General features: G+C 40.2%; 1 protein-coding gene across 3 annotated transcripts in view; it reads right to left on the reverse strand.

Annotated features, from left to right (window-relative positions):
• pcxb (pyruvate carboxylase b) overlaps positions 1-24433 on the reverse strand; it is a 429275-nt gene that overhangs the window by 374741 nt on the left and 30101 nt on the right. For all 3 annotated transcript variants that reach the window (XM_036146585.1, XM_036146583.1, XM_036146584.1), the window contains 5 exons: positions 20860-21025; positions 18250-18395; positions 10628-10745; positions 8715-8782; positions 7172-7255 (listed from right to left, as the gene is read on the reverse strand). In XM_036146585.1, the coding sequence (XP_036002478.1) occupies positions 7172-7255; positions 8715-8782; positions 10628-10745; positions 18250-18395; positions 20860-21025 (582 nt within the window). The remainder of the gene's footprint in view (positions 1-7171; positions 7256-8714; positions 8783-10627; positions 10746-18249; positions 18396-20859; positions 21026-24433) is intronic.

Genomic DNA, 24433 nt, shown 5'->3' on the forward strand with positions numbered 1-24433 from the left:
ACTCACAAATGATGCAACGAATAAACAGAAAGGGATTAAGGAGATCCGATCCCTGTAATCCATCCCTCCAGCTTTTAGAAAATGGCACAGCCGAGTCTAGAAACCAGTATTTTCTCAGCTACTGGAAGGGAACTTTGTTGAGTCTGCCCTCATATGGCAGCAACACGCTACAAAATAGAGTCTTTATAAACCAGATGGTTAACGCAGCAGAAGAAGAAAGCCTCGAACCCGCCAAATGGCTTGAATACACAAGCAAGCAGCTTTAAAGACGACGATTAGGCAGGAAATGCAAAACGTGAAAACAGAGTATTCGGTGTCTGGAAAGAGTGTCAATAGACGGCTCTCTTTACGACACAGCCGCTTGGTGCATAATTAATAGGCTTTCGTGCTAGAACTTTAACATAATGCTGAAAAAAAAAAAATACTTTCAATATTGACTGTCGCCCTGCAAAAAACAAAACTGCTTTAGCAGTAGTCAAAGTCACAGATTCATGCCCAACAATCACCTATTTGTGCCGTCACTGCAACGGTTATGGCCCCACAACAATGATATAAAGTTAATTTGTTTTGGATTAAGCAGCGTTTTAGGCATTTTATGTTAAATCAGCAGGTCTGTATTCAGAGCTCTGGTGCGCCAAAAACACCAACTCAAGTGTAATATCTTATTGCGGCATTCAGCAGCTCCTCTTTGGTCCTCCGTGGATGCAGTAATCCTGAGTAACGCTTCAGCTTTATCGCCACACGAAGACCTGAAATCCTCTACAAAGCTGATTTCAGTTTGATTCGCCTCAACCAGGTTCCATTACTGCCAGACCTTTAATGGAAGCAGACCCGGCTGCAGAAACAAATTAAGGAGGGACATACTTTCAAACATTTTAGATGATTTAGGCTGAATAGTGGCTCTTTGGCCATTCCTAATGTGCAACAACAAAAAAGCAACAGTGTGGTGTTGCCAGATTGGGCAGATTTCCACACAATTGGACTTCTTTTGGACACACTGAGCTGACAAAAATAGCTTATGGGCTTCCAGTAAAGGGGGGGCGGGGCTGGCTCTGTGGGTGGGTGCGTTACGCCCACCCCTAATGCCCGCCCATGCCGCCGTGGCTTAATAGAACCGGTCCAACAAAATGAGGCTTAAAGGCCTCCAACAGGAACCCATGCCTCTGCTATTGCAGGGTAAATACATACCAATAACTTCATAATCTGAGCAGTATTGGTAAAATTGCTACTAAAATTCTTTACTGCTAATCATTTTAACATTTATAGCGTGTCATTTTGCTAAGTTGTGCTACATCTTCATAAATACTGCTTAAAAATGTTCTTTATGCTGATGTAAAATTACGGCTGTAGCAGCACTGGAGGCATCGATTCCCCTTCGTCCCATCCAGAAGGATGCTTTTATGACAAGATGCATCATTATATTAAACTGGAAAGACTTCTCAGAATTTAATAAACCACTTTTTCCTTAAAATAGGAAAGAATTGATCTGAGGGTTTCTTGTACAGATGGACTGATCTGCAGGAGCCAGCTTGCTGCAGGTAGGGATGGGGTGGATTTTACAATGCATTACACACATTTGTTCATTTCCACTGAATTCTTTGTTAATGTGAAAAAAAAATTTCCAATAGAAAGTTTGGTTTAAAGATTACTGCATTTAAAAAAAACAAAACTTAGATGTATAAAAATATCTCAAACTCAATGCGAGCTTGTGCATAAAGAACAAAAAGCTGGGATTGGACTAATCTAAATGAGAGTGCAGTCTCTACACACAAAAAAAAGTGCTTAAAAGGAAACAGTTTCCCATTGCGGTCTGGTCTCAGGACAAATGGATGAGGTAATTAAACCCAAATTGATTTAATTAGTCATTACATTGCAATATGAACGCTGAATGCTTTAGCGGCCTCACCAATGTTGCTTTAAACGGGAAAAGGGGTTTAAGATTTTTCCTCAACGCTAAAGCAGCAAAAACTGTTCTTTTATGAACTCAAACCAAGCCTGAAAGCAGAGATTAAGTAGGCGTAAACAGAGGTGTAACTGCATTAAAGGGACTTGTACCTCTGTTTGTTTGGAGGTGAGGGTATTATGCAAAGTTACCACACAATATTTCACCGTTGTATAGCAGGACCACACAGCTCATGAAAAATGTTGCTCTCCATCATCTCACCATTATGCCAGCTATGCAAACAGAAACAGTGAAAAATACATGCTACCATTAATATTCCCACACTAAGTACAAAACTTCATCCTCTGCTCCTCTTTGGGGAGCAGATATTTTTTAAAAACCTGTAGAACGACGGACACAGCTCTGACGTGGAGGCCTTGGCAGTGTGGGACCGCTTCAGGGAGAAATGCAGCTGACACGCGTGGCAGGGAAAGAATAAGGTGGATAAAGAGCGCCAGGACAGCAGGAGGAGAGCCCCCTGCTGGTCACGCCTAAACACTGCAGGTTTGATCATTAAGGGAGTACAGGTGCATCTACATTAAATATTAAGATAGCAAAAATATAAAAAAAAGATTGAATAAGTCCAACAAGAACCAATAAAATAATTTGTAACCCCACGTTTGAGCTCAGAGCACATGATCATTTTAGTTTTTTCAGCTTGTAGGCTACATAAAGCTCAGTGATATTGGGAAAAATGTATATGCAATTCATGTTTTTGTTTCAAATATTACATGTATGCACATCTGTGGCAAAACTATACCTTTATTCGTGTTTGTAAAACTTGAAATTACCTCACAAATTCTCATTAGGGGTCAAAACCCCCACAGCATAATTCCCAATCTGAATAATAACTCCCACTAATTAATAGAAAAAAAGGTCTAATTTGTGGGGAAACGTCCTGGAGGGCTGCCTGTCATCCAAAGCAGGTGGGCTCATAAAGTGTTGTCCAAAACCATTGCTACAAACACCGGGGAGGATTAAAACATCCTCCAAAACCAACTTTGACAATGCAGGTGCAACTTCATCATGAAATTTGGATTTTTCCAGCACAACAGAGCTGCATGTTCAGAGGCAAAACTTCTAACTAACTGGCATATGGATCAAATCATTACAAGTTTGGGTCATCGCCGGGATATTCCCTACATTTCTAGCGTAGGGCAACCAGTGATCAACCCTCAAACCACTAATAAAGCTTCCCAGCACAAAACAAGGAGTCAGGATGTGGCCTAGATGCTAGTGTACTGTAGGCCTCTGCAAATTTAAGGTTTGACCAAAAAAAAAAACTGATGTATTTCTCAATTGTTACTTCTTAAATACCTAGATAAAAATTTATTGTTGAAAGTTGGTATACTGTAGGAACATCTGACGAAAAAAACACTACTGCTACACAGTGTAAATAATGATTTTTTCTTTTGGACTTTTGGCCTCAGCTCTAAATCTAACACTTCCTATTGCATTTTTGCAACAACACGCGCTCATTGAAACATTTTACAATCCAATTTTTGTCAGATAATGGTGAGGAAAAACAGAATGAGGCTGAGCTGCAACTAATTTCTGGCATGCACTTCAAATTAAAAAAGAAAAAGTTTTGGGGAAATTTTAGTTTTTATAACAAGGATCTTTTTGCCCTCAAGGTGCACCTTTACATAGCTTGCAGTAAATAATAAAAAAAAAAAAAACAGCCTTTAAAATGTTAATCCTTCACTCCCGCTGGCCAATTCCACATTACCAACCTTGGGTGCAACAATAAAAAAAGTTTACTTAAGGTGCTTGACACCAAAATCGTTCACGTACTCAATCTTAAACTCAAGGCTTGGCCAACAAAAGACAGTTTCACGTACATAAAACAAAGAAAAGGTCCAAGAGGTGATGAGGCTGAACTATGTCCTTGGACCCGAGAGAAAAGGCTGGAGCATTAAATAGCCATGTGTGTAAAGGCGTGTAACTGGTGTACTTCACTCGGTACGTGTGTTGACCTGCACAGTTAATTAAATCTGCCTTTCATTCTGCAAAGGAAGCATGGGAGAAATTCTTGCCTCTTTTACCTTGCTTAGCACAGGCCCTCACTTAAACCAGAGGATCCACGCAATAAGATTGTGTTAAAAGTTAGAGCAAGGCGCACATTAAGCCTCCATTCAAGGTCATTTCTCTGCTCGTATTTTACTCCTCCCTCCATTCCTTCCTTCCTTCCTTCCTCGCTTGCATCCATTCTTCACCTGGGCCATTAACCAAAAAGGCCATTTCTCTAAATCTCCCCAGGGCAATGATGCTTGATTTTAAAGCGATGCTGTCATACATGAAGAAATTTGGAGAGAGAAAAAAAAAAAAAAGAAAGAAAGAAAAATACAGAAGCAAAAAGAATGTATTTTTAAGCAACCACAAAAGAAATGCAGCCAGTATTTTATCCAACCTTGCCCAAACAGTAGTCCCCTCTGAAACTGTTACTTTATTTTCCCACCTTGGCCAAACAAGTCTTATAAGACCAACAGGTAGATGGCGTATTAATATTCATGGGGAGAATTCAGTTGTCTTGCAAACCTATTATGAGGGCAATTTGAAAAAAAAAAAAAAAAAGGGCAAGACAGGCTTTCCTCAGACTTCCTACATGCCAGGAACATCTTTTCAGTTCACGTGAGCCATTTTTCCACTTTTATCAAGCAGTAGAAACTAACTTACATTCAGTATGCCGACACCAGCCTTAACCTGGAAAATACCACAGCCTAGTGGGAGATCTGCCACATCTGGCCACTGCTGCATTAAGTGAAGGGATAATGCCTGACGACGCGTCCATTATCAGAAGTTAATGGACAATGGATGGACGGTTGCTTCCGCCAAGTCCATTAGTTTCTGATAAGGTACACTTCAAAAGGCCATTATCCCGCTTATAGCATGGTCGCTTAAAGAAATAAATAAACATTAAATCATTTATTAACACATTTAAAGTTAAAATCGCAAGTTTTTCACAACAAGCGGCTGAGAGAACCATTTAATATCTCTCGTGACGCGCTGCCACAATATCCAGCATCAACTGTCTTGCGAAACCAACGTTTGAACCAGCGCAATAATTTAGATCAGGCTATTTGACGGGAACTTTATGAGTCTTATAAAATGTTATAATTTTGTATACAGTGAATTAAAACTTAACAATTTAATCAGGCATATTTGTAATTATATGTTTTTTTCTGCTGACGTTGCAGGAACTGAAATGGATAAAGATCAAGTAAAAAAAATAAATACAAATGGACCAAAGTACCAAACCTTGGGGATTCCTGTGGGTCAAAGATGTTTTCAGGAGTATTTATTAGCCCTTAGAAACAAAGTGCAGTCCAATGCAGAGACAGAAATACCAGCAAGATGTCTTTATTAACTAGTAAGATGCTCAAGTTCAGAGTAAAATGCTGCATGGAGATCAAACATCACTACAACACTTTTAACCATCGGTGGACAACAAAAGACCGCTTTATGTACTATAGTAATGCCAGACAGCAAAAACAAATTAGATTTTATACAATGTGTAAATATTTACTTTGAACTGCAGACCCTTTGAAAGGAAACGGTAAAGCTAAAGGCTGGTTCATCAGCCAATAGTCTGATGGTTTTCAAAGACAACACACGTAACGATAAAAAAAAAAAAAAAAAAAAAAAAAAAAGATAAAACATGTTTGCTCGTAACAGTGTGTGGCTCAACACACCACAGATTTCTATCGGGATCGTTCAGATATCAGACGGAAATCTTGTGAATCCGCTCAAGATCAAATGTGAGTTCAGAGTAAATAAACATCGACGACCAGGAAGCATAATGGCGATAGTTTGTGGTAAGATTAACAGAAGAAGAAAAAAAAAAAAGCCATTGATTAAAGAAGTAGAGACAATGCGACTTGCATTATGAAATTAAGCAATTTGGGTCTTTTTCTGCCTCTCAGGGAATCCCTCGCTTTCTGATTGGCTGCACTCAACAGGCTGCCTGTTCATTTGTCTTTGGGGACACTGCACACGCTAGGATATAAAACATGTTGAATGTTCCCGATTTAAGATCAGAGCGGTCCCTGCGTTCTACCAAGTGGACCAGATTGCTCTTAACACCACACACTGCAGGATCATATCTTAAGAGACGTGCCGATAATTTTTGCCTCTCAGAAGGAGAGGATCAGGGCTAAAATTGAGATAAAAATCCTGCCGTGTGAACCAGCCTTTAGACGACTAGCAGCTTTCTTAAAGCTGCTAGTGAATCTTTGTACTCATATACAGCTCAAACTGCACGATGAAACCGCAGGGTTTAAAAGTTCACTGCTCACCATATCTGTTCTCACACTGTGCGACCCGACGCTCTGATGCGACTTGGCTGCTCACAGTCAGGTCGGACTCAGCCCCGTAGAGAGATGGTGCTAATCGGACTCGTCTACCGGAAGCCAAATGTCAACAGTAGAAGAAGAAAAAGGCGGAAGTGTTGATGCTCACTGTTAAATACGAGGCTTACTACAACGAAACGTGCTGCCTTGGTAATTCTACGAGTTGCTCCTCTGTAGTTTGACTCCATATCAGCTGTACCGCCGTCATGCTTCTCTCAACTCCTGTTTTCTTTTGAGAAACCGAATAAGAATCTACTTGTTTGCACATGCGCAGTGCGCCAGGTTGTTGGAAACCGGCTTGTAACTCCACTTCAACAGCAGGATGCACTCACCATCGCTCACGAGGGCCAACTGAGTTTCAAACATGTTTGATTTTCATTCGACCGTCCGATTCCTGATCAGGAGGTGGTCGTGAGAGGCTAATCGTCCCTCTGTGTACAACACGACGCACGATTCAGCTGAAATTCAGTCCGATCCAAAAAAAATAAAAAATCCTCGCACGACTGAACAATCAGCCCAAAAAGGGCAAAAACTCGTACAGTGTACGCCCGGCTTAACCTGGTTAACTTCTGTTTGGAGCGACAAATTATGGTCGACTTGCAGAAAGTCGTTATAGTACAGAACAGCCGCAGTGAAAATGCTGCAGCCGCAGCGTCTGGAACATCATTGGTGAGTAAGTTAGGCGAGACCAAAATCAAACAACTTTAAACCATGTAATACCGATTAAACGGATGATTTAACTTCACATAAATACTACTGACTTCTCATTCACTAACATGGCATTGTTTTCATTAATTGAGGTTCAGTGGAAATTTACTACAAGATTACTAATCGACATGTAAAAAGGGGAAGAGAAATCCTAAAATCAGCACAACCATACCTGTTTGGCCAGGTTGACGGCATCAGCATGAAGTCTGTCTCTCAGGTGAGGGTCCAGCTGGAAGCCAGGAGCGATCTCCACAACCTAAACACCAAAAAGACCTTATTGATATGGTCTGAGCTACTGCAAGAAATTAAACAGCCTCTGCATATGGGTTTCTTGGTTTCAGCGATAATAAAACGGAAAAAGAGCCTTTATTATAGAGGCAGCTCATTTTTGGTGCTAAAAGTCTAAAAACAAAGATGTGGTTTGGAAAAAAAAAATCCAGAAAATGAGTAAAGGATTGCTAAAAAGCTCTTTGTTATTAATTGTTGGTCGATTACAGGTAGTGCCTCATCTTCACCCCACAATGCTGCCATTTGATCCATTGTTTATATTAAATAGCTTCACTTCTCTACAGCGCTCGTTACTGTTCACCCTAAAAATCCCCACACTTCCGCCAAATAGAAATAAGTCATTTAATTTCTTTTTTTTTTTCCCTGCCTTTTCCACTGATAAAGGCAAAGAATTCAGTGACACTGAGGGTTAAATTTGGCTGCTAGGTGGGTGGGGTTCACCACGCTGGAAACTGATCTATTTACTCGTAAATGAGAATTTAAACCGTTCAAAGCTACGAGATCCAAATCTGATCAAAAGTAATAAAAAAAAAAACAAACACAAGAAACAAATTAAACCAAATCCTAAAATAAGGTCTCTGCCAGAGCATGAAAAGCATTCAAAAGTGTCTGTCGTCACTGAAGCGTCCTAAATCCGTCTCAACAAACCGCTATTGTTCGCAGAGATCTCAGATTAAAAAGGGAAACCGCGGATTAAACCAAACAGAATCAAAAGAAAGCATCAGATCCTGCAGGAACGGAGACGCTAACATGATTATCATTTATAATTTGATTAAAGCAAAAGGATGAAAGTGTTTGGAAAAAGGAAAAAATAATAAAAAAATGCATGATTAAAACTGCTTTGGGGGGGCAGTGTGTAATAAAACGCTGGGTATGTTGATCAGCCTCCCCTGGTGAAAGCTTTGTTATATAGAGTTAGGATTACAGGACTAATGTTATTCTCCCTTTAATCTGCTGTTGAGGCATTTGTTGTTTTGACAATTCGACGAATTAATTCCTCTTTTCTTAGCGAATGTCAACCCTCCCCAATTAGTGGATAATGCAAACGCCCTTAAATAAAACTTTTCATTCAAGTTGGCGTTTTGTTTGGAAGAATGATGCGGCTTAAAAATCAATTTATCAAAGCCTAGCTGTTGTTTGCCCCCTGCTGCTCAGAGCAATCTGAGACACTTCAGGGTGTTTAGCCTGCGTTTAAAACTCACCCGCAATGTGACGCCAACATTGGCCTTTTTTGCCTAAACAAGGCTAGGCAGGCGGCGGCGCTGGCAGCCTTGTTTCCTGCTCCGTGACCTTTGCTTCATGCCTCCTTGCCATTACCATCCACTTAATGCTAATCATTACAACTCCGGAGAAATGTCAAGAAGATAATCTTAAACAAATTCCAGCATTATACTGGAGGAGATTAATTCGAAAATGAGGAACTTCACCTTCTGGTGTCTCCGCTGAATGGAGCAGTCTCTCTCGTACAGATGGACGACATTACCATATTTATCACCTGAGGACAGACAGAAAGTAGGTAAGGTGAAGAAGTCAGGGGATAACGAAGTGATTAGGCTCTGCAGCTCGTCCAGGAGAAATTGTCACGGCTTTTGCCTCGGTTTTCTGTGCAGTCATGGCGAGGCTCAAAGACGTAACTGAATAATTAGCAGAAAATTTTAAAAGTTTTTTTTTTTTTTTGTAAAGATATACAGCTCAGAAAAGTATTTCCAAAGATCCACCTTACAAGATTACAGTAAGTCAGACTGGGTACAAAGAATAAATATATTAGATATTGCAATTCTGGTAATTAAAGATAATTTCCACTGACAAACCTTTTTACAGGATATTTTATTTGGGACACTGCAAAAAAGAAATCAACAAAAATACTAAATCTGAGGAAAAGGGTACTCAACACAAATTATCTTGCTGCATGGACAGATAATTTAACTTTATTCAAGATGAAGGTGTAAAGTTGAACACTTTAAATAATAAATAAATAAATTATCCAACACTTCTAAAGAGAAGATTTTTTTTATCTTAAAAAGAACCAAATAATTTGCAGTGCCCCTATTTAACATGACCCCCATGTTCATATAAGAGTTGTTTAAAGTGCAAACACTCCTCCTGTAAGCACTGGTGTCAGGTTTCAGTAAAATTACAGCAACAGGAAATCATGACTGGATGCTTCTGTGCTCGGCAGTAACCGTCACATTTACAGGTCAAGGATTAAACTCCAATACTTAGTTAAGACCAACATTATTCATAAACACACCCAGATTTAGGGTTAAAATTACTTCCATTCAACAAAGAACCTTGTTTGTGACAGGGACTGAGCTGGGCAGCTCTGTTCCTGTATGTTTGAGTAAAAAGGTTTTTACTTTTTTTTGTTTTATTTATTTGCTTTTAAATGGTATGTCGATAATTATGTAAGCTCTTCTCCATAATTAATGGCATTACAGCTAGCAGCTGATACAGACCAACTTATCACAATATATGTGATGATATTGTGATAATAGAAGTGATGATTAATAAAAAGCCTATTTACAGCCTTTTTTAGGTCAGTCACTGTATGGCTGTGACTGCATGTCACATTATTATGGCCCGATAAACAAATGCCGTGCTTAAAAGATAATTACAACATTAAAATAAATTCAAAATGGGCTTCATCGGGACACTACCTACATAAAGTAGTGTGAATTTTAACACTAAACCCCACACACTGAAAAAAGGGAACCAAAATTAAGTAAATAGTTCTTAAAATTTGTGTATTTCTCCTTGATTTAAGCATGTAAATAAGTGCCAATAGAATGAGATTTTTTGCACTTAAAATAGGAACAATTAATCTCCATCATCTTATTTCAGGTGCAAGGTATCCATCTTATTTTAGGGGTAAATATACTCATTCCATTGGCAAATAGACTGATTTAACTGCTCAAATCAAGGTAAAATACACTCATTTCAAGATGAAGTTACTGTTCTTTTTTGCAGTGCAGAAAATTTAATTTTAGAATTTATTGACATTTGTTACCGCTTCCAAGGATCCAAAAATGAATAAAAAAAGTCAAAATTACTATACTGACAATACTGGCAGTTTTTGAGGGTTTTCAGATGCCACAAAATGCAAATTATTATTGCCAGGATTCTTAAGGAATCTTTCACGATACCATAAATGCAATCAAAGCCTTATAATTACAGACAGTTTGCTGCATGTTTCCACTGCTAGTGATGAGCTCCCAGACCCTGATCTTCATTTTCCTCCACAGATTATCAGATTGGAGTGAGGAGGTCAGAAGATGAAGTCTAAATTTGCTGGGGTATGACTATTTTTGGGTAAAGGAGAGAACAGAGCGAGTCAACTCACCGAGGATCTGGACTTCGATGTGTCTCGGCTTCTCGATAAACTTCTCAACAAACAGCGCTCCGTTCCCGAAGGCCGTCAGGGCCTCAGAGTACGCCCGCTGGTAGTTCTCCTCCAGCTCCTGATGGCGGACAAGAGCAAACAAAAACACTCCCGTCAGTGTCTGAATTAGTGCGCCCGTTCAAGGCCAGAACCGCAGCACAGGACACTGTGGTTTCCAATGCTCTCTCCAAGCTTTTTTTTTTGGGACATCTGCATGTTTTCCACATGTCTTTTGGCACATGTCTACAAGCCCCACTCAGGAGAGAAGCTCTACACATCTTCTCTGGTAGATCGCGGCCCAACATGCTGAAGGTCACGGCTCAATCTGTGCTCGTCAGTCTGATGCGCTGCATTGCCACCCAGTCTCTTGCTCTGGGGAGAAGCTGAATCAACACCATGCCTCCCCCCCCCCCCCCCCGATCTCAAAGACAGCCTCAGCTGTCATCCTGCAGCCTTGAGAAAGGAAGCTCTCTGAGGGTGAAGCTATCTGACTCCTGCAGGGCAGCTGCACACATCAGCGCTGCTAAAAAGATAACTTGGGTTTCTCTATAAGCACCTCCTCAGAAGCCTGAGTGGCAACAGCTTTAAAAAGGTCAATAGATTTATCAGTGAAAAACCTCTGCATTAAAAAAAAATACATTTTACACACAAGTGCTTGTTTTGTAAATGTAATAATTTATGCTTTCCATCCAGATGAGGCATTTGCAGCAAAAATATTACACTTCAAGTCCTTGGCCCACCTGACTATCCCCTGAGATTATACATGCAGTTCTCAGGATTGTTCACTGCAAAAGAGGAACTAAAAGTAGGTAAAAATCCTCTTGAAATTAGTGTATTTCTCATTGATTTGAGCTGGTAAATCAGACTATTTGCCAATGGGATAAGATTTTCGCACTTAAAAATAAGAACAATTCATCTCCATCATGTTATTTCAAGTGCAGGATGTCTAATTATCTGATTTTAGGGGTAGAAATTCTCTAGCCTCGTGAGACCATCCTGATCTCGCGAGCTTTCAAGGTTTCACTCGCAGATCAGTCTGGCTACTCTCCGTTGAAGAAAATTTGGAGCCGTTCACCAAACGAACGTCCAATCAGCGTTGGCTTTGAGGCGGGTTGAGGTGTGACGCAACGGGAAGCGCGACAGTTCAGTCTAAAGAACATGGCGGCTTCAGCCGATGAAACTAGCGTTAGCGTGGCTATCGAGCAAGTTTTATCGGAATTACAGAGTATTTCTCTGCTGAGCTAACGAGCCTTTACCTGCAGCAGCAAGAGTAGCTTGGCTTGTGGTTGTGTTTTCGTCGTCGCTCGTAACAGAGCGACGACGAATCTGATTGGTTTATTTGGCCCGTCTATCACCAACATAGGCCAATCAGCTAACCAGTATTTTCGCCCCTTCCCAAAATTACTTCAACGGAAGGTTTCCAGATGGATATGCGGAGCAAATCTATCTGGCGGAGTCAGGTTAGAAATTCTCATTCCATTGGCAAATAGTCTTCTTTAGCTGCTCAAATCAAAGAAAAATACACTAATTTCAAGAAAATTTTGCCTACTTTTAGTTCCCTTTTTGCAGTGTTTAAGACCTCAACGATGAGATTGTGTTTAAAAAAGCCACAGCAGCACATGCATTTTTATTAAAAACCTTTGCAGCTTTAATGTTGACAACTTTTAAGATAAATTTTTGTTTACTGAAGCTTTTAAATTCACTGTCCGCACACCAACAGCCTTTCTCCATCAAGTGGGAGAGAAGTGGAGGATTTACACGCTGGATCTCCACTCTGGTAACCTTTCCTGTTACGGAGCAGGATGGGTGACGTTATTATGGCGACAGACCCAGATAAGAGGTGAACCTGAAGTCACAGTAATGCCACAGGAGCACAACAGCAGCTCCAAGGTCTTCAAAACCGTCGTCAGCGCTCATGTATGTCTGTAAAACGTCACATTTGGAGCGACTCAGACCATGTAGGTGATAACAGGACGTGGAGATGTCATGAAAACCTGTCATGCATGTTCACAACAGCAAATCGTCTAGCGTGGAGGGAAGAAGAAGGGAAAAAAATAAATAAATCTTGTTTTAAAGTGCAGAGAAACAGCATGACAGGTGCTGCGAAAACCGGAATAAATGGGACGGACTTTGAAAAGTCGTCAAATCAATTTTTGCCGCCGTCCTTCCTAAACAGAGAGACGACTTCTGAAGGACCCAAACTTTGTGAACTCCATTTGTAATCCTTTCACATCGGTTCAGTCCGTCTGTCGTTTTTTTTCTGCCACAGGAGCTTTGATGCATGCAGCCTCACTGCTACCCCCCCTCCCTTTTTCAGAAAGCATAACAAACATTGTGGGAATCCAGCTTCCTCGCTTATTAGTCAACATCTTGTCCTGTGACACGTTTTGAGCAGCTTGGCTAACTTTAAATTGAGCTCACAAATGACCTGCGGGCCGGCCTTAATGAATTAAAAGTCAACCTACATGTTGTTACCTGGAGCCCCGACACACACACATGGATCTCTTTACAGTTTCCACACGAGCTGCTCAGGTCCCAGCGACTCCAATGGGTAACAAGAAATGTCAACAACTAATTAATCAGACTGTGCTAAAACTCAGGAAAGGTCACCCTTACCAATGGTTCATGACTTAAGAGGCTCCAAGGATACGCAACAAAACCACACTGACATTTGTTTTAAACAACGCATTGGTTAATAAAGGCCTGCATCAACGTAGCCGACATTACGCTGCCCTGAGCAACAAGAACAGTGGAGCCCGTCTCAGCGCTTCAAGGTTTACTGAAGAGGGTTGCTGCTGGTAAAAAAAATAAAAAAAAATAAAACTGATTTGACAATTTGTGTAATCATATTAAAAGTTTTTAAGGTGCAACAACATTTACAGTTTAAAAGTACATTTTACTTTACAGCAAACCACTTCAACTTCAGTTTGTCGGGGAAAGAAAAATCATGATTTTATAAACTGAAGCTTCAAAAGTGTTTTTTTTAAATCCCCTTTAATCTGATACGCCTGATATAAAATCCATGAGCCCATGTGTTTGGGTTTTGATCCTGGTGTAAATGCAGCTTCTCTCTGAAGCAGCTTTGTTAGACGACAGTAGACAAGTAGCATCATCAGGACCAGGGTTCACAGCAGAAATTAAGTCTAATCACTAAAAAGTTAATTAAAAGTATTTTTTTCTTGAAAGGAGTGCATTTGTGCATAATTTAAGCAGGTAAATAAGAATCTGCCAATGAATTGAGTATTTTACCTCTAAATAAGATAATTAGATATAGAGCACTTTAAATAAGATGGAGATGAGTTGTTCCTAATTTAAGAGCAAAACTCTTATTCCATTGACAGATCGTTAAACTTGCCAGTTCAAATCAATGATAAAAAAAAACACCAATTTCTAGAAAGCTTTACTTCTAGTTCCCTTTTTGCAGTGCATTCTCTCAACTACAGCAGAAAGTTGTGGGGATGCCACCTGCAGTACTAAAATTAGCAAAAGATGATTTGTTGTGCAGGTATTTGCTGGTGTAAATTTTGCTTTTAAAGTTTATCCTTGTCAGGCTTTAAGAGACAAACCAGAACAAAAGGTTTTTCTAATGCCGTAGAGCAGCAAAGGCGTGCAACGATCGGCTCTACACAGGGAAAAAAGAAAAGAAGATCAATACTACAGGCTTTAGGGAACTGACTTTGCCTCTGGGACACATTTATGAGAGAAACATTGCACAAAGAAAACCTTACATGACCTTTATCAGTTTTGTTTCACCATAAGTCTAGTTTAAATGCCTCACCCATACTGAGCCAGCCAATAATTTATGGCTCAGAGTATTTTTCTTAGGAGCCAGTCTGATTTTTCAAAGAAGTCTTTCCTAAAGCACCACTTCTACTGTCAAAAGTCCCAGGATCTTAAAATCCTAACATGCCTAGCAAGCTGAAGGTCTAACCAGAGCGATAAGACGGTATATGGAGAGGCAGAACATCAATCCTTGATCCACTTCAGGGCTAAAACAGCACCAGCTTAGCAATAGTCATTTCCTCTGCCTAAATACTTAAGTACAAACAACAGTGTCAACAACGTTGCGTATGTTGATTATAGCAGCACAATTTTTAAATCCCATTGTTTTATTCATTCAAAAACGCTAATTTTGTTGATTCTGGCTGACGGCTAAGGAAAACTCAACATTCAGTTAGTACCATAAGATCAAAAACCTGCTTTTTATAGATAGATGGCCATATTATTGCCTCAATTAAAAAGAAGAACGCCGACTTTACAGTTATACAGTAGACTCCTTCTACAAGGAGGGTAAGCCAAAAAACATCATTGCTAAAGAAGACGGTTGTTCACAGCATATTAATCAAACGTTGAGTTGAAAGAACGTGGGAAAAAGGGACTGAAGAATGAAGCAGGTCTTAAGAGTTTGTGGGAGATTCACAAGGCGTGGGGTGAGTCAATGATTTAAGAGCAACAAAAACAAACATGCATCTGTATGCGAGATGAAAGGAACAGAATCCACGTCGCTTAAAGTCCAATTTGAGGTTCCCACAGTCAGTGATGGTCTGACATTTCACATGCTGGTTTTGGTCCACTGCATTTTCTGAAGAGCTGAGTCAAAAAAAACAGCAGCTTACTAGGAAATGTAATTTTTTCAGCAGGATACGACACCGGCCAGTGCTACCAAAGGAGAAAAACAAATTATTATGGTGTTACTGTGCTCGATTCGTCTAAACCCAATTAGAAAATCTATGGTGTATTAATAGGAAACTTTGATCCCAACAACCAACAACCCAGGCACCCCTTTGATGCAGTACATTAAAAAAAAATCCTGATATTCTGACCATATGTGCTTTTTTAGTACATACTATTCAGAAAGTCCACATTTCTATTTGTTTACATTCCTACAAAGCAATATAAATTGTGTTTTCGTTAGCTTTAAATCAGAATTATCAAAATTACCACCTTACAACCCTCTTTAGCAGCTTCTTCTACCAAATGTTTTCCTTCCACTCAACTTTCCATTAACATACATGAATACAATCAGCTTCTTCAGAAGTGACCTGCTCTTACAAGCCCTTACTGTGGATGATGTTAATGACCCGCTGTCAAGTCAGCAGTCGATCCAATTATTGTACAAGACGTAACGTTTCTATATCAACAATCGTTCTTCTGAGTGTTGTATAATATACCTTACATAGCTGTAGGCCATAATCTTCTAAATTAAAAGGAAATGAGCCCCTGAAACATATTACTCTCACCGTGAATCTAAATGAGTTTCACATGTTTAACCAAATGACTGAAATAAATTAACTTTTCAACATCATTCTAGTTTATTGAAGTGTTTGAATAGCATTGATGAATTGTGCTGGTTGTATCGGCAGCAGGCGAAAAATACGGGATTTGGTGAGACAAGTGCTGTAATTCTACTGTACACTGCAAAAACGGAACTAAAAAGTAAAATGTTTTTAATTTGTGTATTTTTCCTTGATTTGAGCAGATAAATAAGATGATCTGCCAATAGAATAAGATTTTTGCACTTAATAGGAACAATTTATCTCCATCTTATTTCAAGTGCAGTATATCTAATTATCTTATTTTAGTGGTCAAAATACTCATTCCATTGGCATATAAAATTAGTGTTTTTCTCCTAGAATGGAGCAGGTATATAAGATTAAGAAAATTTTTCTTATTTTTAGATCCATTTTTGCAGTGTAATACTTATTAAATCCGGGGAAAACAGAGGAGGAAACATTTAGACTTGTCTTAGTGAAATGAGATAAAGTGGCGCTTTAAAACGACATGGTCTAGGCATCAGCCCCGGTTCAGACCTGGAATGTCTTTGAAGATGACTAAACGTGTTTTGGTATTACCAAATATTTTTACCTCCGTTATACCAAGATTGTCTATATTACGTAAACTTTATACTTTTATATATGTATCTATGCATCTGTCTGGTTTCTTATTAGTTGAAAATGGGTGTTGCGAAACTGCTCTACAGCGCCACCTAAAGTGAGTTTGGGCTACTGGTAAGTCCTAAAAATTTGAAAAGAATTCATGTAGGTAGATCTTCCAAAAAAAAAAAGATCTGGTCAATCAGTTTAATACATAGACTTGGTTGGACTTTGCACTTTATGTTCAACAAGGATTGATGTCCAATTAAATTACAAGCTGTTCTTTTGAATAATATTCTGATCAATAGAAACATTAAAAGTTCATATTTAAAATAGTCCTCGTTTACAAACATCTTTATTTAGGTCATTTTTGTTGCTTCTAGTTAATGTGGAGAAAAGTCACAATTGCAATTTTGATTTAAATATATTGTAGGCAGAACGTAATCATTACTGCACAGAGTTTAGATGCTGTGGGTCTTTTAGCAACTAATCCACATGGTGAGGAAACAAATTGATTTGTTGTTTGTATACATTTTGAAACATAAATTACACTGGGGGAAAAAAAAAAAAAAAAAAAAAAAAAAAAAAAAAAAAAAAAAAAAAAAAAAATCGCATTAAATCACAATATTAAAGGGGAAAAAAAATCGCAATTAGATTTTACAAAATCGTTCAGCTCTATTCTGAATGATGTTTTATTTTGGAAAACAGCTGGATTCTCTCTGTTACAGCGACTGGTGACGCGTGTCAAGACTCGCGTCTCGGTCGCATCAACAAACTCACTGACGGGGTCGTGTTTGGTGGCTAACCGTGTTGCCAAAGCTAAAAAAAAAAAAAAAAAAAAAAAAAAAAAAAATCCTCCGCGCCACTAAAAGACTTTTCCCGTGAACTTCTAGGAGAGCTTTAAAAACATGCAAGGATTGCAGCAATGAATAAATCTTTGTCTCCCGTTCCCCCTTGGTGGGACCGTCTCATGGCAGAGAAACAAGAGTCGGCGTTATAGTGAAATGCATGTTTCTAGCACTTTTATTTAGAAAACGCCACCGCTTTTATGCCGGTTGTATCATCTTATTTTGCTGAATTTATCAACCACACCTTAAAGGCTGGTCCATGAAAATATTGAACCGATCCATGGAGCTTAAAAAAATAAAGGTTGTGGACCGCTGCTTTAGAGAGTTTAGCTTGTTGGATCTTTGCATTCACAGCCTCCTAGCGTGAAGGCAACTTTCTGAAGATGCTGAAAAGCAAGACAGCAGCAGAGAGAATAATCGCCACAACAGCAGCTGCAAAAAAAAACTTCTCTGAAATAAAGAAGATGAAGAATGCCTGAAGCTACGACCTCAAGGGGTCGTGGCACCTCTGACTCCTCCGTCTGCTAACTGGCAGTCTCTTCAGCAGACATGCTAAAGCAACCACAGGAAAAGCTGATAAGAAAACCTCGACCCTCAGAGGGCCTTCTAGACGCGTGCTAACACCGTTATCATAGCTGCTGCCCAGTTCCAGCTGCCAGCGAGATGGCGATGCAGTCATGAGTGAGGAGGTGCTCCGGCTAAAATCCTTACAGGCTTCCTAAACAACCCAGAAGACTTTGGCAAAGTATGAAATATGGATAAACGTGTCAAAAGATCGTGGAAAGTATTTCCCTATCCTACAGCGTAATTAGAAATTCCTTTAAATGGAGAAGTTGGGAGTGAGAAAAATGAAAGCGCTCACCTCGTACTCCCTGACCACCCTCATGCCTCGACCTCCTCCTCCGTAGGCGGCTTTGAAGATGATGGGGAAGCCGTACGTCTGGGCAAAGGCGTGCGCCTCCTGCATGCTGGAGATGGGGCAATCCGTTCCTGGGACCACAGGAACACCTAAACATGCAGGAGAGGAGCGCTCAGAGACCCAACTTCCACTTTAGAGAGGATACCAACATCAAATCAAGCTTTTCTGCTCACAGTTGCAGCGTTGTGTGAAAAATAATTAAAATACTGGGGGTTAAAATTTAATGTAAATACCAGCACAGCAATGTGGACTTTAAAGATTGCAGCAGAGTTCATGTCAGAATCAGTGGATCATTTACGTTATTGGTTTTAAAAATCATTAAACGGTAACACTTTATTTGAAGGGGTGTACATAAGACTGACATTACACTGTCATAAACATGACATAACACCTGTTATGAACATAAATGACTCTTTATGAATGTTTAGGACTGTTATTAATTTTCAATCAGTAAATTATGGCACTATTAGAGCCAAGTTGACATTGTTTAAAAAGTCTTTGTTATGACAACTTGACATTAACAGAGACAAGGTTAAGTTTAGGTCTTGATTTGAGATTAGGTTAAATTAAGGGCTTGATTTGGGATTAGGTTAAATTTAGGTCTTGATTTGGGATTAGGTTAAATTAAGGTCTTGATTTGGGATTAGGTTAAATTTAGGGCTTGATTTGGGATTTGGTTAATTTAGGGCTTGATTTGGGATTAAGTTAATTTAAGGGCTTGATTTGGAATTAGGTTAAATTTAGGGCTTGATTTGGGATTTGGTTCATTTAAGGGCTTGTCATAAAGACATTTTAAACAATGTCAACTTTGCTTTAATAGTGTCATAATTTACCGAATGACAATGACAGTCGTAAACATTCATAAAGAGTCATTTATGTTCATAAAAGGTGTTATGTCATGTTTGACAGTGTAATGTCAGTCTTATGTACACGCCTTCAAATAAAGTGTTACCCATTAACCAACTAAAAAAAAAAAAAAAAAAAAATCACTACAAACATACTGAGGAGACCAAAATCTGTTTAGGAGACCAGGATTATTTGATTTTCAAGACCAAATTTTAACATAAAGCTGCCGGGCAGTTCATGGGTGCATCTGAATAACTGTGTCTGTGTAAACTAAGATTTTGGTAATAATTAACTTATAGAGACGCACATGTCGTATGATGGTTGAGGCTTTGTTCTGTAGCCTTGATTTGTTAAAAGGTTTCTCTATCCAACTTAGTAATTGAGGTACTTAGGCTCTCAGAACCTCCTGGAGCTGCAGGCCGGCTGATCTCTCCATTTTTGGCTGGGGCACCACTTTCTAGCTCCTCACTAACGAGCGTCAGAGCCAGACCACTAATTGCTAGCCGCTTGCGGGTCAAGGAGGTGGGCCATGGTCCAGTTTGGGACCAATTCTTTCAACGGTGCAACAACTCATACATGGAGCTCAGTGCTTCAAATACCTTGATTTTTTAAGCACTCACCATTTGATTGTAACACTCTAGTACAGTGGTATTTGGGCACCATTCTGGAAAATAAGCCAACATTGATCCCATCTGTAAGAGGGCCAACCAGAGGCTGCTCCCTTTAAGGATATTAAACAGTTTTTAGATTTAAAATTCTTGTCTCATCGAATTCAGTTTAACTTTTTTAGCTGTATGCAGGTTTGTTAACCTCAGTATGACAAAATAAGGCTCGTCCATGTTTGCTGGAACTGATTCTAGGCCTTCAGAATAAGAGTCACTAAGGGGGAAGCATCGATCCTCAAAGCTTCTTCTTCTCTTCCACCTGGTTCAGCCTCTTACCGTCAGGAAGGAGGTTAACTTTTACCCGAGGCGTGAGCTGGAGCCGGTACCCGGGGTCTTTTATTCCTTTAGCTGTCGGGTTTTTAAACTATTCTAGATGAATTTACCGCCTGGAGTCCTGATATAATATCATTGTTCCCTCTCGCCCTCATTTGGGTGCTCCTGTGGCGTTTACCGCCCAGTAGATTTTATGGACTCTGCTGCAAATCAATAATTGCCCCTCAGGGACAATAAAGTATTGCAATTCAATTCTGTCCATTAGAGCTGGGCGACATTGTCCAAAAATAAAATCTCAATATTTTTAGGCTTAATGCTGATATACGATATTTATCGATATTTTCTTTTCATAAATTACAAAAAAAGAAAGCATTTCTGAATCAAAGCTTTAGACCAAATGTCTCTCAGGGGGAAAAAAAACAGCTGTAAAGATGAGAAACAGCTGAAAAATAACCTGCTGGAATATCTAAGTAGTATAATTATAACAGACCATCTCGATATGAAAGGTATCGTCTCATCTTAGATTTTTTTTTTTTAAAGAAATCGCGATACATTTGAAAAAAGTTTGATATATTTCCCTATCCTACTGCCAAGGCAACAACTTAATGAATGGCAAACTTAGCTCAACTTTACTTTCAATGTGGTACATCAATACACTAAACAATTATTAAAAGAATACATTATTAAGTGTGGTAACAGAACATCAGGTTTAAACTTTTAGGTCCCATTTTATCCAATGTGCTGCAGAATCCCCATTTTACTTCCTTACCTGCGCTGATGGCCAGCGAGCGAGCCTCTACTTTGTCTCCCATCTTGCGGACCGTGTCTGGGCTCGGCCCGACAAACCTGACTCCTGCATCTGAGCAGGCCTGAGCGAAGTCTGCCCGCTCCGAGAGGAAGCCGTAGCCGGGATGGATAGCGTCCACGCCGTTGTCCTGGGACAAGAAATGCGCATTGATGAGACCAGACTGACTTGTCCAAGTCTGTTACCTTTATTTTCTGATAAGTATTCACGGTGAGAGAAATTATTTCCTCCCTTTTACAGACTTCAAGTTTTTGGTTTTGGACACACCTCCACGTTTGTGGTCAAATATTAATATCATGCAAATATAACTGGAGTAAATACAAAATACATTTAAATTTCAATTAAAGGAAATAAACTACTGAAACCAACCTGGGTATCAGTGAAAAAGTGATTCTGCCCTAACCCAACCTAACCACTGGTTGTGCAACTCTAGGCAGCAACATCCAAACATTTCCAACAACTGGCACAGAGTCTTATAGTGTAAAGAAACTTTAACCCACTCTTCTTTGCAAAATTGTCTAGAGCCACACTGGATGGTTTTCCAGGATTAACACTCAGCTTTAATGACATGCCACAGCTCACCAACTGCATCTGAGCCCTGACTTTGACTAGGCCAATCCAAACCTTCATTTCGAGCCATTCAAATTTGACCTAGCTGGTGTGTTTTAGCTCATAATCAAAGAGCTTTTGACCTTAAAGTCAGACTGGTTACCCATTATTCCCCAGAATTCATGGTTCCATTAATCAAGCCAAGTTCTCTGAGTCCTGAAGCAGCAAAGCAGCTGCAGACCATCCATCGTGTTTTGGTATTTCTGTCTAAATTGCTATTAGTTATAGACCGGGTGGAGCAGGGTGCGCACGGTCCAGAAGGTTAAACGTTTTGTCTCATCAATCCACAGAATATTTGCAGATGTTCTGGGTGCCTCTGCGACCTCCTGGATGTGTAATCGATACACACAGTTTTGGCACTTCAGCCGCTCCTGGGAGGGTTAACTACTGTTCCATGCTTTCTCCCTCGAGGATAACGCCGCTCACTCGGGTTCTCTGGAGTCCCTAAGTCTCAGAAACAGCTTTCTGAACCTTTGCAGACTGATGAAAGTCAATATGTTCTTTCATATCCTCGGTGCAGGGCACGATGTGCAGATTTTCAACATATCTTAGTCTGCTCAGGCCATCATGTGGCGCAACGGTTAGCAGGCGCCACATTTGCCGAGGCTACAGTTCATGCAGCCGTCCTGGGATCAATCCCCGGCCCATTTACTACACGTCCTCCCTTCTTTCTCTGCCTTACATCCTGTCCAGCTCCTAATGACTAAAGACCACTAGTGCCAAAAGGAGAAACATCGTTTAGCCTACTTCATGCCGTCAGACAAGTGCATTCCTGATTCTCCAGGTTTCAGTCTTCCCATCTGACTGCGCCTATGAAACAATCTAAAATGTGGCTCGTTATTGTTCAATATGTTCAACAATCTGCATCATGCAAGCTTGACAAAAAAAAAACATGAGAAATCTGTTTTAGAGCAGACACTTTTTCTCCTCCTGGGTAATTAACTCATTAAATCAAGCGCCGCTTGTGGTAAATTTGACTGTCGATGATATTTTATTCTTTCTAATCACCAAAAACCATCAGTAGTAGACCCGGCGAGTGGATATACTCCAGATTTAAGGATCGGGGGGAAGGTACTGAGCAAACACACACGCATACAGGGAGGCTGCGACGGTATTGGCCGAGGACGCTGATGGATAAAGCCATCACTGGTGCCGTATGTGCCATCTGCTCTTTCGAACAAGGCGGGCTGTAATTACCGACTGTCCTGTCGGGGTGGCCAGCAGTGCCAGGCCGGTGGAGGCATGTTGCCACACAGGGCCAGCAGGTTCACCCACATATAAAATGTAAAGTACACACAAGGGGGAAAAAGACCCCATCCACAGAGGAGCTGATGCTCCCGAGCTTTTCAGCTGCACCCAGACAAGAAAAATCTCACAGGAGGTGCAGAGGAAGACGTTGCTATTTTTGTCACACATTAAGGAGAGACGGTGTGAACAACAGGTAAACATACGCCAGCATTCATCGAGTAACAAAACAGACGCGTCTCGCCGACATGAGGTGGCGGAGCTCCCAGACAGGAAGGCTGATTTTGAGGAATGGGTTGGGGGGGGTGAACTTGGCTGGTGGACCACATGCCAACGTGCAAAATAAATAAAAATATCATAAACCACAAGAGACGAGTCAAAGGAATGACACGGGAGGGGAAAAAAAATGCAGTGACTTTGAAACAAAAGAAGAAAAAAGGCAATGGGGGAAGAACAAGGAGCAGATCTGATCAGTACGGCGATAAGAAGCAGCAGGAAATGAAGGTCGGAAGAAAGAAAGATGAAAAATGAGATTGAACAGGGGGGACTTGGTAGAAGCACAAAGAGAAGAGACTGTGGAGGGAAATAATAGCTGTTAACAAAAGACACAGGTGTGGGAAAAAGAACGACTGGGGAAAAAACAGAGCCAAATGGACCCCGTGCAGACAGGAAAGCACCAAATCTGATATTTAGAGTTCTTTTTTTTATGATTTATATGTGTAAAAAGAAAGAAAGCCACCGTCTCAGCTGTAATGCACGGCTGTTTTTATAGCTTTTTATTAAAGTGCCTCCATAACTAGGTGAATGAAAGCAATCCACACCAAATAAATGCAGCAATGACTGGTTTGGCATTACCAGTGATGACAGAGAGAGCTGTTTAAATATGGCAACCCCATTACCATTTAATCATGTGCTTTGTAAACGCTGCATTCACATTGGCGCCACCTTTGCTTGCTGTCGCTCGCCTGGCATCATCATCTTCTGTTCCCCCAGAAGACAAGCCAGGAATGCAGTACAATGGCGCCATCTAGTGACGCTTTCACTTAACTGCCACTCCAGCCTCCTCACTCACTTCTCAGGCTGGATCCGTTCTGGACTCGTCTCTGTAGTAATAATTCGTTTATTCATACAACTCAGGCCGACCGCAGGCGACATGATCAGCTTTTATGCCACGTTGAATAAAAACTGCTCCGTCTCCACCGCAGTCCTTCACGGCCACATCCAGTTCCGGATTGGTTGTCGCGGCGCGACACAAAAGGTTCAGCTTTTTCAACTCCAACAACTGTCGCTTCACATCCATCGCAGGTATCGTATCGCACTGGCTTCGCTTTAATCGCCAAAAAGTCACGCCTTATGCATCACTAGAATAGCCTCACATCACTCCTGTGCATAGGGATGTCATGTAAATCTGTCGCTCAGCATGCTACATTCCCAGAAACATTTTCCAGATCTATAACCGCCTTTTATTCTGCTTAAATTGTATTTTACATTTAAACTTTTTTCTAGTTATATACCCAAATATAGACAAGGGGTATGTTTATTTCCATTTACCCAACTTTAAATACTAAAACCAAATACTACAGGACACTGTTCAGTTCCTATTCTTGAAATTATGTTTACCAGTACAAAGATTCTTGCCTTAACGTCCAATGCCTGCTGCCTTAGTGCTTCCTCACTAAAAGTG

The sequence above is a fragment of the Fundulus heteroclitus genome, chromosome 14 (genome assembly GCF_011125445.2).
Source record: "Fundulus heteroclitus isolate FHET01 chromosome 14, MU-UCD_Fhet_4.1, whole genome shotgun sequence".
NCBI classification, from domain to species: Eukaryota; Metazoa; Chordata; class Actinopteri; order Cyprinodontiformes; family Fundulidae; genus Fundulus; species Fundulus heteroclitus.